Source organism: Xiphophorus hellerii, chromosome 11 (genome assembly GCF_003331165.1).
Source record: "Xiphophorus hellerii strain 12219 chromosome 11, Xiphophorus_hellerii-4.1, whole genome shotgun sequence".
Classification (NCBI taxonomy): Eukaryota; Metazoa; Chordata; class Actinopteri; order Cyprinodontiformes; family Poeciliidae; genus Xiphophorus; species Xiphophorus hellerii.
In genome coordinates this window covers 23,501,316-23,514,218 of record NC_045682.1, presented here as the reverse complement: position 1 = coordinate 23,514,218, position 12,903 = coordinate 23,501,316, and the positions used below count along the sequence as shown (strand labels likewise).

At 37.7% G+C, this 12,903-nt stretch overlaps 1 protein-coding gene across 1 annotated transcript; it reads right to left on the bottom strand.

Annotated features, from left to right (window-relative positions):
- Positions 1-3,617: 3,617 nt before the first annotated feature.
- On the bottom strand, positions 3,618-7,470 carry hmgb1a (high mobility group box 1a). The gene is made up of 5 exons (XM_032577118.1): positions 7,337-7,470; positions 4,962-5,122; positions 4,692-4,837; positions 4,415-4,589; positions 3,618-4,322 (listed from the first exon to the last, which is right to left on the bottom strand). The coding sequence occupies exons 2-5, from the start codon at positions 5,106-5,108 to the stop codon at positions 4,188-4,190; spliced, it is 603 nt and encodes a 200-aa protein (XP_032433009.1). The 5' UTR covers positions 5,109-5,122; positions 7,337-7,470; the 3' UTR covers positions 3,618-4,187.
- Between the last annotated feature and the right edge of the window lie 5,433 nt (positions 7,471-12,903).

Below are 12,903 nucleotides of genomic sequence, written 5' to 3'. Positions count from 1 at the left end.
TGGAGTTTGTCAAAAGGAACCTGAAGGACTTTCATATCCTGAAAAACAAGATTTTCTGCCCTGATGAGGCAAAGATTGAACTGTTTGGTGTGAATTCCAGGTGTCATGTTTGGAGGAATCCAGGCAGGGCAATACAGTCCTGACAGTGAAGCATGGTGGTGGCAGCATCATAGTATGGGGATATTTTACAGCAGAAGAAATTCCCAGACTAGTCAATATAAAAGGAAAGATGAATGAATGCAGCAATAAACTGAGACATCAGACTTTATGGTCAAAGATCACAGAAGAATTTAATTTAATTTACTTCTTGTATGTTTATATTATTAATTGTAATATTAATTTCACTATTTCTCCTATGACTTCTAAAGAAACTAAAAAGGTTTCTTTAAATGTAAAGAAAATCTTGTGATATCGAACCAGTGTTTTCTTTTATTGTTGTTTTTTGCGACCTCCTCCATAAACTGCTGCAATTCCATACCAGAACTGGAAATATTTATATCATCTGCAAATATCAATTTTAAAAAGTTTTTTTAAGCAGACTCTTCCATTTTTCTAAGCAAAATAACCTGATGGTTATTGTGCTATTCAGTTGACAAAATGATTACGCTGTACTGCAGAATATGACCAGTAGGTGTCACCATGAGACCACTTATTGCGCTGAATCGGATTCAGTGGACTCTACTAGCTGAGATTAAGAGGTAGCAGTAGCTAAACCTGCCTGGTTCACAGTTTGCCCGCTTTTCCTCCTGAATAGGTCTGCACAGAAACTGATCAGCAGCTGCATAAAGGCACAAGGCAAAACAGTAGTTCCATTTAAACCCGCCTCTCTTCCAGTAATACGTTGTTATCAGTTACTATAATATAGGAAGTGCAATGTGTTGGACTGTTTGGAGTGTAAACAACATCGACTTCATTCAGTCTCTAACTTTAGACACACTGCTAACAAAGAAGGGGGGTTGATAACCACCAGTGACGGTAGCTTGCAGCTGCCAAATGTTTGGAAACTGTGTTTGCCTCAAGTTGGCTTTGAGGAACAATAACAGACACTGTAAAGCCAACAAATCTAATCCACTGGGCAGAAATTAGGGGATTTCTCCATGACTGTGTATATTGATTAGTTTCTATATTTTAAAAAAAAATGAGAGAAGTAATCAGAGCAGGGCAGGAAAAAGAAGCGTCACCTTCAGGGTCACACAAGGCTTTATCAAAGCAGGTCTGAGGTCAGCTGCTGCCATGTGTGTGCTTGTCCCTTTGCCTACTTTGCTATCAAGTCCCTGTTGAAGGGCCAAGGACATCTTAGAGAGACAGAGAGACAGAAAAAAAACAGAAGACCATCTTTGTATTTTACAGCAGAGGTAAAACACTTATAAAATGTAGGGATATAAATATTTTCTTTTGTTTATGTGGCTTACAGGGTTTGGTTTGTAGTGGCTTGCACAGACGTGTCATATACTTATGTCACTGGGATTTCAAAGCACGTAATCCTTCTTATATAAATGGCTTTTTTTATTTTTTTTTTATCCTGGATGGGACCTGGAGAGCAGATGAGAGATGAAGTGGCTGCAACTAAATAAAACAGCAAGCTGGCGATGCTTCCTGGCATGCAAGTACGCTGCAACTTTCATTACCCTTCAACCAACCACCCAGCATGGCAGGGAAGAGTGGTGAAGCTGCATGTTTGCATACAACCACAGTGAGCTAAAACACAGGATACAGACAGTTGTGGCGATGAGTCATGCTTTATAGGAGCAGTTTATCAAGGCCTAGGTCGTTAGATGCATTTCCAGCTCCCTTTAATCTTCCCCAGGCTTTAGGATGTCAGACCAATATTTCTTCATTTAGCAGTTCATAGTAAAAGTTAAGATACATAGGGAATAAAAATTCATGAATATTTACAGTGCAGAATAGTCTTATAGCTTCCAAGCCAGGAAAGAATGTTTGGTATCCAAGTTGAAACTTAAAGCTGCACAATGAATTCATTTCATTCTTTATAGCACAGACTCAACAATGTATCAGAAACATTCCCTGGGGATTTTGATTCCATCCATCCATTTTCTGTTCACCCTTTGTCCCTAATGGGGTCGGGAGGGTTGCCGGTGCCCATCTCCAGCTATGTTCCGGGCGAGAGGCGGGGTCACCCTGGACAGGTCGCCAGTCTGTCGCAGGGCAACACAGAGACATACAGGACAAACTACCATGCACACACACACTCACACCTACAGAGAATTTAGAGAATTAACCTAACAGTCATGTTTTTGGACTGTGGGAGGAAGCCGGAGTACCCGGAGAGAACCCACGCATGCACAGGGAGAACATGCAAACTCCATGCAGAAAGACCCCTGGCCGGGAATCGAACCCAGGACCTTCAATGCTGCAAGGCAACAGTGCTACACTGTGCAGCCCGGATTTTGATTCTTAATAGCGTAATTGCAGCTGCTGAAAACATGTCAGCAGCACATCCACTGGAGTTCAGTGAGCAAATTCATTGTGATGCGAGGATGGGGTTAACATGGGTGATAAATGCCTCTACAGAGTTAGTTATGGAGTACATCAGGGCTTGATGCTTAGCCTTTTCTCTTTGTTACACAGAATATGAGATTGTAGACACCCTAAATTTCACTGTATGACATCAGAACTGAAAATAATAGGATGGATACAAATTTCGAGTGTCAGTTAAAATGCATTAAAATTCTGCAATACAAGTTGCCAAGTCGGATGAGGGAAGCTCGGGTGGAGGGTGTTACTTTTTGGGGGTAAATTTTGGTTTCTTACTGATCACATTTCAGTGCAGGATGTTTCATACGTGCTTTTATAGCCAATGATTTAAGGATATGTTCCACAGCCTACTGAAAGGGAATGTGGCTTAATGACTCATATAAATAACATCTTCAGGCTTGGGGTTGCTTAGATTGGATTGGGATTCATAATTTTTCAAATATTTCATCAGTTTGTACCACGGGGGGATTTTTCTAATCAGTGAGTTAAAGTAATTGATCTGTATTCTACTCAATGTACAGTTAAGAAACATGTTTATATGACTATAAAGAAATACCATCTGACAGGAGGTGGTGGTTTAAGGTTAATGTGGCTTGATAAGTCAGCATAATCTGTTCTATTTATGTATGTATATTATATATATATGCATATAAGGGTGAGGGCAAGGGTATATATAAACCCTAACATTTAGAGAAGCTCAACAGTACACTTGAATTGAAATATATGAGATCTGTGAATTTTAACTGCCATTTATTTCTATAAATCATGAAAATACCTAAAGAAAACAGCAGAAATCACTTCTATAGCACATTTAAAAACAAAAGTTGAGCAACGTGCTTTACATAAACAAAATAAATTAATCAGCAATAAAATAATACCTAAGAAAACTAAACTTAAGGTCTCATACATTAGTCAAAACTAAAGTGTATTGATGAATATCCAAGAGCCCACAGAATAGACTTCTGAGGTGAAATAATAGTTATGTGTCATTTATATATATATATAAAATATTAATGTCATTTTTCAATATATCATGCCACTCCAAGTTCATTTTAACTTTGTGCTAAAGGTCATACTGGATAAGATTTTTTTCAACACACACCACAAATCAATTTTATTAAAAAAAAAAGTTTATTGACATCAGAAGCAATTTAAAGTTCAACAATAAACAAGGCTTTTTTTATTATTTTTTTCTTTTTAGGATTACAGTGGTACATAAAGATCAGTAAAACAACTGTGATACGTCAATTTTGATAACATGTTGTTTGAAATAAAAACACACTTAGAGGAAAATAAAATTGAAGGAAACACTCAGATCTAACTCCGACGTTTTTACGTGCTGTGCACTGCTAGCTAAGGGAAATACTGTAAGCCCACCCCTTTAGACTGTACCAGGTAGGATATTGGTCTAGAAAAAACTACCACTGGGAAGAAAATAAGACTGGCAGAAGGATACAGACACCATACTTGTGTAGTGTTAACTATACAAAAAAGGGAAAAAAAACTGTACAGCATAAAAACAACTGATATACACAGCCTTTATGTTGGCATTTTTTTTGTTTGTTTTATTTATTTTGTTGTTTTTTTTACCCCTTTGTTACTATCGTATTTTCTTTTAGCAAGTGAAGTGTGGACAAGGGGGTTAAATGCTTTATAAACAAGAAAATGACCACTATATATTGCCCGCCATTCTAATCATCATCCTCATCATCGTCGTCCTCTTCCTCCTCATCGTCATCCTCATCATCGTCGTCATCATCCTTCTCGGCCTTGGCGGGGGCCTTTGCCGGTGCGCTGCTGCCCATTTTTCGGTAAGCAGCGATGTCCTGTGAAGGAATAAAATACACCCGGATGATGAAATCAGGCGTGGACTTTAGTTAGAAGAGCACATTGAGACAGGAGACTTTTGTTTATTTACCTTCTTATACTTCTCCTTCAGTTTATCTGCCTTCTTCTCGTAGGGCTGCTTGTCCTCTGGAGCAGTGCTGTTCCACATCTCACCCAGCCTCTTGGCGACATCTCCAATGGAGAGACCTGGGTTCTCGCCTTTCACCTTAGGGCGGAACTCTGAGCAAAAGATGAAGAAAGCAGATCTGTGGAAGACAAGGGAAAAAAACATGAGGTTGAGCCTGTTATTTAAACAAAGAATTGCTTAAACAAGGTGGCAGAGTTAAACTTTAACAAGCGGTACATACGGGGGTCTCTTGGGAGCATTGGGGTCCTTGAACTTCTTCTTCTTGCCACCTCTAGCTGGCACGTAGCTCAACATTTCCCTCTCATAGCGAGCCTTGTCTTGCTTCGCCAGGTCTTCAAATTTGCCCTTTTCCTTGGCAGACATCGTCTGAAAGCAGAAAAGTTACTTCATCACTGATCCCACATCTGCAACAAACTAATTTCTTATGTTTTCCTGAAGTTATTTTTATTTAAATGCAAACAGAAACACAGGCCATATGAACTTGTACTACCTTCCATCGCTCAGAGCACTTCTTGGAGAACTCCGCAAAGTTCACTGATGCATCAGGGTGTTTCTTCTTATGCTCCTCTCTGCAGGTCTGGACAAAATAGGCATAGGAGGACATCTTCCCCCTCGGTTTAGTTGGATCTTTCCCCATCTTGATGGCAGTATCTAGTAAACAAATGCCTGAGGTTCAAATTACCTGTATATCTTCAAATGCCAAAGATGCACCTGTTTTTTTCTCATCAGAAAACAAAAAATGTTAATCAATGCATATATATATGCTATTAAATATTCTTATTTTTGATGCATTAATGGATTAAAGTTAAAAAAAAAAATTAACTATTTGATCTGTCGATCAAAAAAAGGAAAGGCATGCTAGAATGTGCTCCAAATTTGTTTTGAATTTTTTTTTAAAAATATTAGATTAAATCATTTTAATTAATAAATCGTAATGTGTTTTTGTTTACACTTCCATCAGTCTCTAATACGCCCTACTATAAAAAGAGAGCATCACCGGAAGCCCCCCCACTGCCCCCTCTGCTGTCAAACCGAGTTAGGACCACTTAACGCAGTCCACTAAAATAAACCGCCCAGCAATGACGGAGCTGATGCGATGAAAATGACTTTATTTATTGACGCAATCTGCACGGTGGCCCCAAACATAAAACTCACTGGCCCGCGGTCTTGTTATAGCGACTACAAAGTGCCTTAGAAACGTCAAATCACTCAGAATAACCCGTAAATGTTTTTAAAGAAACTGACCTTCTGGTCACTAAAAAGTTTTCCCAAGTTCAGCTGAGAAGCATTAACCCTCTAACTCTATGTTAAATGTAGTGTGAAATTAAAAAAAAGACTAAAAAGAACACCTCCTTGACATGGGTTTATGTTTTTATTTGATAAAATAAGTTCGACAAAAAAGTGATATTTTTAAATAAAATGTGTTTATTCAACATATTATTCTTAAAAAAATGCATTGTTATGTGATAAAACACTTCTCCTTTAAAAGCCCGAATTTTTCCTTTTTCTTTAAATAAGCTTAAAATTCTGTTAAAATTGGTCGTTTTCCGCCCATTAAAAGCTGCTTTACGTCCCAACTAAGCTGCGTCGAGCAGAGTAGTAATGGCGCATATAAGGTTCTCGTTGAGGAAAAGGAGGTCAACAACGACGGCAATATTTCTTCTTCCATTTTGTGAGAATGCCTTCTTCATGAAAGAAAGTCCCCCTCAAATGTCTCCTCCCGCCTCCCAGTTCGCTTTGCAACGCGACAAACACGTCCAAAAAGCCGGCGATCCTGACAAAATATTTCCCCCGATTGATTCCTATTGCACTAGCCGCCTTGTATAGTAATACATTGGGTCTGTGCTGTGTCTATGAGCGGGCTGTGCTACTGACTGGGTTTCTATGAGCTCCTAATGGCCGCTCGTCTTCATCCACTAACATGGAGAATATGGCTCCTTCTCTTTGTGTCAGCGCACAGCCATTGCACTGCATGCAATAGAGGGCAGAGCGACCGCGGCGACTACTTCGTTTCAAGCCCCGATTTCAACCCTTTGCAAACGTCGGAAAAATACCCCGGTGGCGTCATTCGATTCACGAAAGACTGAACTTTATTTTGCCGCGGTTAAATTTAATAGTTGTCGGTTTATTTCTCGAGAAAAGCCGGCCAGAAAAAGTTGAAGCGAACTGCGCCTCTGTCCCTGGCTTCCCATTTGCCTCGCTGCCTTGTTTCCTATGCGAATACAGTCAGCCATTACAGTAAAGCGCAGATCGTGAGGTAATTTTTTCACTATCTTCTCGGGTGAAGTTTTACAAACAAATAATCATCCGAACATATTTTGAGATGGTCTTCATTTTTCTCGTGCTTTTATGATTTTTTATGGCTTTATTTCGGATCTGTACTCTTCTCAGTCTTCACATGACAGGCGTTCAGCTTCGCAATGCACTGCAATGGCTAGCTAACGGTGAGTCTTCTACCATTGTCGCCTATCGTGTTGTCCGCTAGACATTCTTGATTTTTTACACGATAACTACAACTTGTTTCGACTTCATTTCTTTAAAACAGGACGACTGTAATATACAAAATTATTCGCATTTATCAAAATACGCAATTTTCGTCGAATTTAACCAAGGTTAATTTTTATTTCTTCCTTTTTTAAACAGAGCGTCTGCCCTACACTCTCAAGCAGAGTAATGTGATGTTACCCGATTAAAGCCGGCTATTTTGCTGTTATTTTTAAAGCTTTCTTGCAAAATATATATATTTAAAAAACACAAGATCGTTTCATGTTTGATCAAAGCAAACACATAAGTAAGATGTTTAGGATTGTTATCTCCATCTTCATCATTTGAAACACTTAAAATATTCGTGTGTACAATACTTACCAACTGACTATCGCTGGATCTCAATGCTCTGCAATGGCTGTCTATGAGGGAACACAGGCGATACGCAGTGTCTTCAGTCTTCAGCTCGCTCAACATTACTCTCGACGGCGCTTCTACGCCATTGGCCAGCGCCCTCTTTGCGGCTCCTCGGATTGGTCAGAGGCTTTTCATTGTCCTAATAGAAGACGAGGTCCCATTGGCCCTCTTTTGTGAAACGTCACCGAAGTTTTGCGAGGCGGGTGGATACAAAAACATTAGAGTTCCAAGCATGCTGCTGAAGCTGGTAGTAGTGTAGTGTGTTTGCCATAGTATTGAATTCACTACGTTGAGCACAGTGTACAGTAGGCGAGTTAAATGAATGAGAGAACGCGGAGCGCTTATGGCCGATGAACTGGGCGACTGCTAAATGTTGCGCGGCCGTGTTGGAGGGGTTTTACTCCTCTCAAGCTAACTACGCCACGGTGCATTCCATTCAATGCACCTGAGCTTATTTGCAAATTATGCTATTAAAAATGCGTATAAGGAGCATTGCGGTTTTTAATCTAAAGTTTACCATTAAGTAGTTAGTCTTCCTCTATGTGATAAGCATCCACTAGATAAAAAACAAAGAGAGGATTTTTGCTCTAAAATGAAAACTTAGTAATCTTTCTGTATATGTGCCTGAATAGCCCAATGTTCCTGATTTATAGACCATCATATAGGGACACTTGGCACAGCCACTGAATTTTACAGCAGTTTCTTGCCCTCTCTCAAGCAAATACAACATATTTTACTATCAGGAGACACATATTTTGCCTTTGGCAATCTTTTACATATAACCATGTATTCAAATTAATTCAAATATATAACTGCACCTATCAAATAGTGATAAATATATTCGGAGGGCAAACATTCTCAAAATTATTTTTTCTTATCGCAAAATAGATTTTGTTTGACATCTTGAGCATGCTTTGAAAAAGTATTCATACCCCTTGAATGTTTTTCACATTTTATCATGTTACAACTACAAACCTCAATACATTTTATGACATAATTTAGTGTATGTGTCAGATTATTAAAATAGGTGGCACGATTTCAGAAGGGGAATAAAACTATTTTTAAAAATCTGAAAATCTGTGGCATGCATTTGTATTCACCCCTTTTTGCTGCAGTTATAGCTGCAAGACCTTTGGAGTATGGGCACGTTTATGTGCTTTCTAATTCTTTTTAGCAAACTGTAGTCACATTGAGTGGAACAAAGCTGTGAAAATCAGTTTCTAAGTCTTGCCACAGGTTCTTATTTGGGTTTAGATTTGGACTTTGACTGGTCTATAAAACACATACTTTAATCTAAACTATTCTATTGACTCTGGATGTACAGTATATTGTTGCCCTGGTGGAAGGGAAACATTTAGCCATTTGTTGTTTTTTTTTTTGTTTCTTTTACTTCCATGATCGTCTTGTATTTAACTCCATTCATCCTCTTATATTTTGACTCAGGCAACCCCACAGCATGATGCTACACCCACCATGTTTCACTCTGGAGTGTTTTGGGTGCTGTGCAGTGTTAAGTTTCAGCCACATATTGCACTTTGCATGTTGGCTGAAAAGTTCATTTTTGGGCTCATCAGACCAGAATAATTTCATCATAAGTTTTCTGTGTCCACTATTGCTTGATAGCTAAAGGAGCTGAAAAAATGTACATGCCATGCTTTTCAAAGTTTTATTTGAAAAGTATTGAATACCATGTATCACTTTCTGTTCAGTTATGAACTAATTGAGTTTGGTTTGTCACATAAAGATTTAAATAGATACAATGAAGTTTTGATGTAGTGCAACAAAAGGTGCTAAAGTTCAAAACTTTTGCAAGGCACTGTACAGTAGCTGACTGAAAGATAACAGAATACTTATTCCTGATAAAGACATGTCTAGATACTGACGTGTCAATAAGAAGTAAATCAGTAAAACTGAATCTGACCAAGTCTCACCTGAAAGGAATCAGTTTTATGCAGCAGGATGTTTATTTTGGGTGCTGTTGTTTTTGTTTCTGTCATTGCCTAAATAGGTTTAGGCAATGACAAAATTATTCATTCAACTAGCAGATTTAGTTTTAAAGTAATATTTTCAGTTTACCAACAACCAGAAGTTGTATTTTTTTTGTTTTTGAATGGATAGTAGAGTACTAACTTCCATCTGATTGAGACTCTGTTGAGGGAGTGAAAAATTAGGTTGGCAGCAACAAGAACTTCCAACCTAAGAGAATTAGGTTAAAATACCAGTGGAAACAGATATTTTAACCTTTTTTCACCGGTTAGAATACCAGTGGAAACAGTGAATTTTCAAAGGAGTTTGATTGTTATACAAAGAAAGATTTTTTCACTGAATATTGAAAAAGGTGTACAAAACTAATTAGAATGTGTTTTTTTTCTGAATTAATACCATTTTCATTTTGCTGTATTATATTTTGAGAAATGACTGTGTGACTTCTGTTTGTGGAGATTTAGAGAGTACCTTTTTATCCTGGGAAAAAAAGTATTCACTTTGTTGTTATATTTATGTGAAACTGATTGTATTTTCACGCTGCTGAAACTTAGGGAGGGATTATATCTAAGGATGATGCTCTTTTTCATTTTCAAGACATCAGAGGTCTTGTCAACATCCTAGGAGTTAAAATGCTGCTGACCTGAGCCAGAAACGTTGAATCCGAGACCCCTTTTGAGAAACCTCAAATATAAGAAGACAGTGACTCTGTCTAGTTACAACAAAATATGAGCATGTATGATATGTCTGCTTGGTGTTCTTATTCTTGCATGAATTGAAGTGCTAATTTAGTGAAAATCGGTGATCTCTGCTTGATAACCAAAACTGACAGTAAATGATTGACAGTCATTTTTCCTTTTTTATATTTTTTCCCATCACTTCCTATCAAAAAGTGTTTTTTTTTTGCACCATGACTCATGGATGATTAGGAGATTTAACAACTGACCTATCAGTCAGAGGACACCTCACATATGCTAAACCAGCACATGTGATTACATAAAATCAACTTTAATAAGCTATTAAAATCCAATAAATTAAGGCATGAGCTAGTAAAACAGATTGTAAGTTTAAATGTATTTGAAGATATCGTGATTCATGTGTAGGAATGATTTAGTAACAACAGAACTCTTGTATGGTTTAATATTTTTGCCTCAATTCTGTAATATATTACGTATAGTTGATAGGGGTTCATGTTTTTATTATTCTAAATGTGACTGTTGCATTTTTTATTCAAAACAACTTCAAATCAGAAATTGATATACTGCTGTTACACTTGCTGGATTAATTGCATAATCAAGAGATACTAAAAAGGTCATGATTCTGTATTTCCTGTTGTGATAAGCAGGCATCAAAAGCAACACTTTCTAATACACAAATTATGCAGTTTGAGCTTTGCTTTAAAAAACAACAACAAAAAACTAACAACTCTTGTCATGTTACAATCAAGATCAACAAAATGTTGCTTTTTTCGGTGTAGCTTTAGCCGGATGCTCCAGACTGTTGTCTTGCTGGAAAATTAATGTTTTCTGAAGCTCTTGCAGTTGAAAACAAATTGTCCTTTGGTGTTTCCCTATATTTTTGCTGAATTCATTTTATCTTCTACCTTAAAAAGCCTTCCAGGGCTTTCTGCTGTCGCCACCATGTTTCACAGTGAGTATGGTGTGTTTGTGGTCATGTGCAGTGTTTGGTGACCACCAAACTTAGCGTCTTGTTTGATGCCAAACTCTAGTCGAGCCTTAATATGAGTTTTTTTTTTTCAACTGTAGCTCCTTCATTGCCACTCTCCTATAAAGCTTTGACTGGTAAAAACCCAGACAACAACTGCTGTATGCACTATCTTCCATCTCATCTGATGAGGCTTCTAATTCTTTCAACATAGTCATAGATGTCCTGGTGGCCTTTCTCACTAGTCTCCTTCTTGCATATTCTCTCTGTTTGTGAGGATGGCCTGATCCAGGCAGATTTACAAATGTGCCATATCCCTTAGAATTCCTTGATGATGGATTTAACTGAACTCCCGGGGATGTTCAGAGCCAAAGTGTGTTGATCATGTTTGATTTGTAAAAGCAATAAACGGGTAAAATATCCAAGGGGATGAATTCTTTTTATGGGCACTATGAGTTACCATAATTATGCACATGATACATATGTCAATGTCACCAGCTAACTTTGAACCCAAGTGTTAGGACAAATCAATGCGTAGGTATGACACAGCTTTTTTTTTTTTAGGTTATATAAAAACAAAACTGAAGTAATTAATTTTGGTCTGAAGAAGGAAGGACCAAGAGTCAGCAAACAGCTTCAGTTTTCACAGCTAACCTAATGATCAGGTCAAATACCTGAGCATGAGCAGTTCTAAAATTTCAGACAATTGCAGACAATTCACATAAGAACAATTGCAAGGCTGGCCTGCTATCACCTGAAGAACATTTCTAGAATTTAAGGCCTAATGTCACAGCAAAATATTGCAAAACTCTTCATTCAAATTGCTGCCATAGTAGACAGAGAATTAATAGTGAATTTTCAAAATAAAAAATTGGCTTTTTTATTGTTCATTTATAATAGGTTGGTTCCTGACTCTGAATTAGGTTTAAAGTCCAAAGTTGATCCATTTTTGGATCTAACTGCAACAAAGCAAAACATTTGGTGCTGGACGGTACACCAAGTGGCAGGCACCACTGAAGTTTCATTAGCACAAATCTAATATCAGAATTTTATCTTTAGATCTGGAATCAAATGTGTATTTTTTAAATATGAAAACATTAGTTAAACTTTTCACAAATTAACTATTAGAGTCCACTGCAATATTTTCTTGTTGTTTAACCTTCTTGGATCATATAATGTAAGAGGTTTCTCTGTTCCTTTAAACAAGGAAGGGAGTTGGTCATGATTTTCTAAATATAGTCATATGTTATTTTTGTAATTGTTGCTTATCCCTTATATCTTTATGCATTGCAACAAACTAATTCAAATGGATATTATTCTTTCTAATAACATATTTAGAAACAAAGAAAAATGGCTGACAAAGACTTTATTTACATCCTTGAATTAAAAATGAGAAGGATGAACTGATTCCAAATGCCAATCACAACCCAGACTCAGGCCACATGTCTTCCTGCGATGCTGCCTGTCTGTGCCTCACTTTGCATCAGGAGATGCCACGGCAGAAAGCTATAGCCGGCTCATGTTTATGCATTCTAATGAGCACTCCCTGGGAAAAATATGCAAATTCATTTTGTCATCAAGAGGAAAATAGAGGACAGGAGAGCTGCAGATACAGGAGGGGCTTAAGGGAGGAGGGCGAGTGCAAGAGGCGGGATTGGGTTAAGGGAGGTGTTTGTGTGTGAGTTTGCACGTCTGTGAATGTGTTGTAAATGTGTGATGGGGGAGTTAAGGCACAATGGAAGTAGACACACAGTGAGCGACATATGTAGACCCCATCCCACCCCCACCTATCCGTTCTTAAACAGATGACACATGACACACACATTATATATATATATATATATATATATATATATATATATATATATATATATATATATATA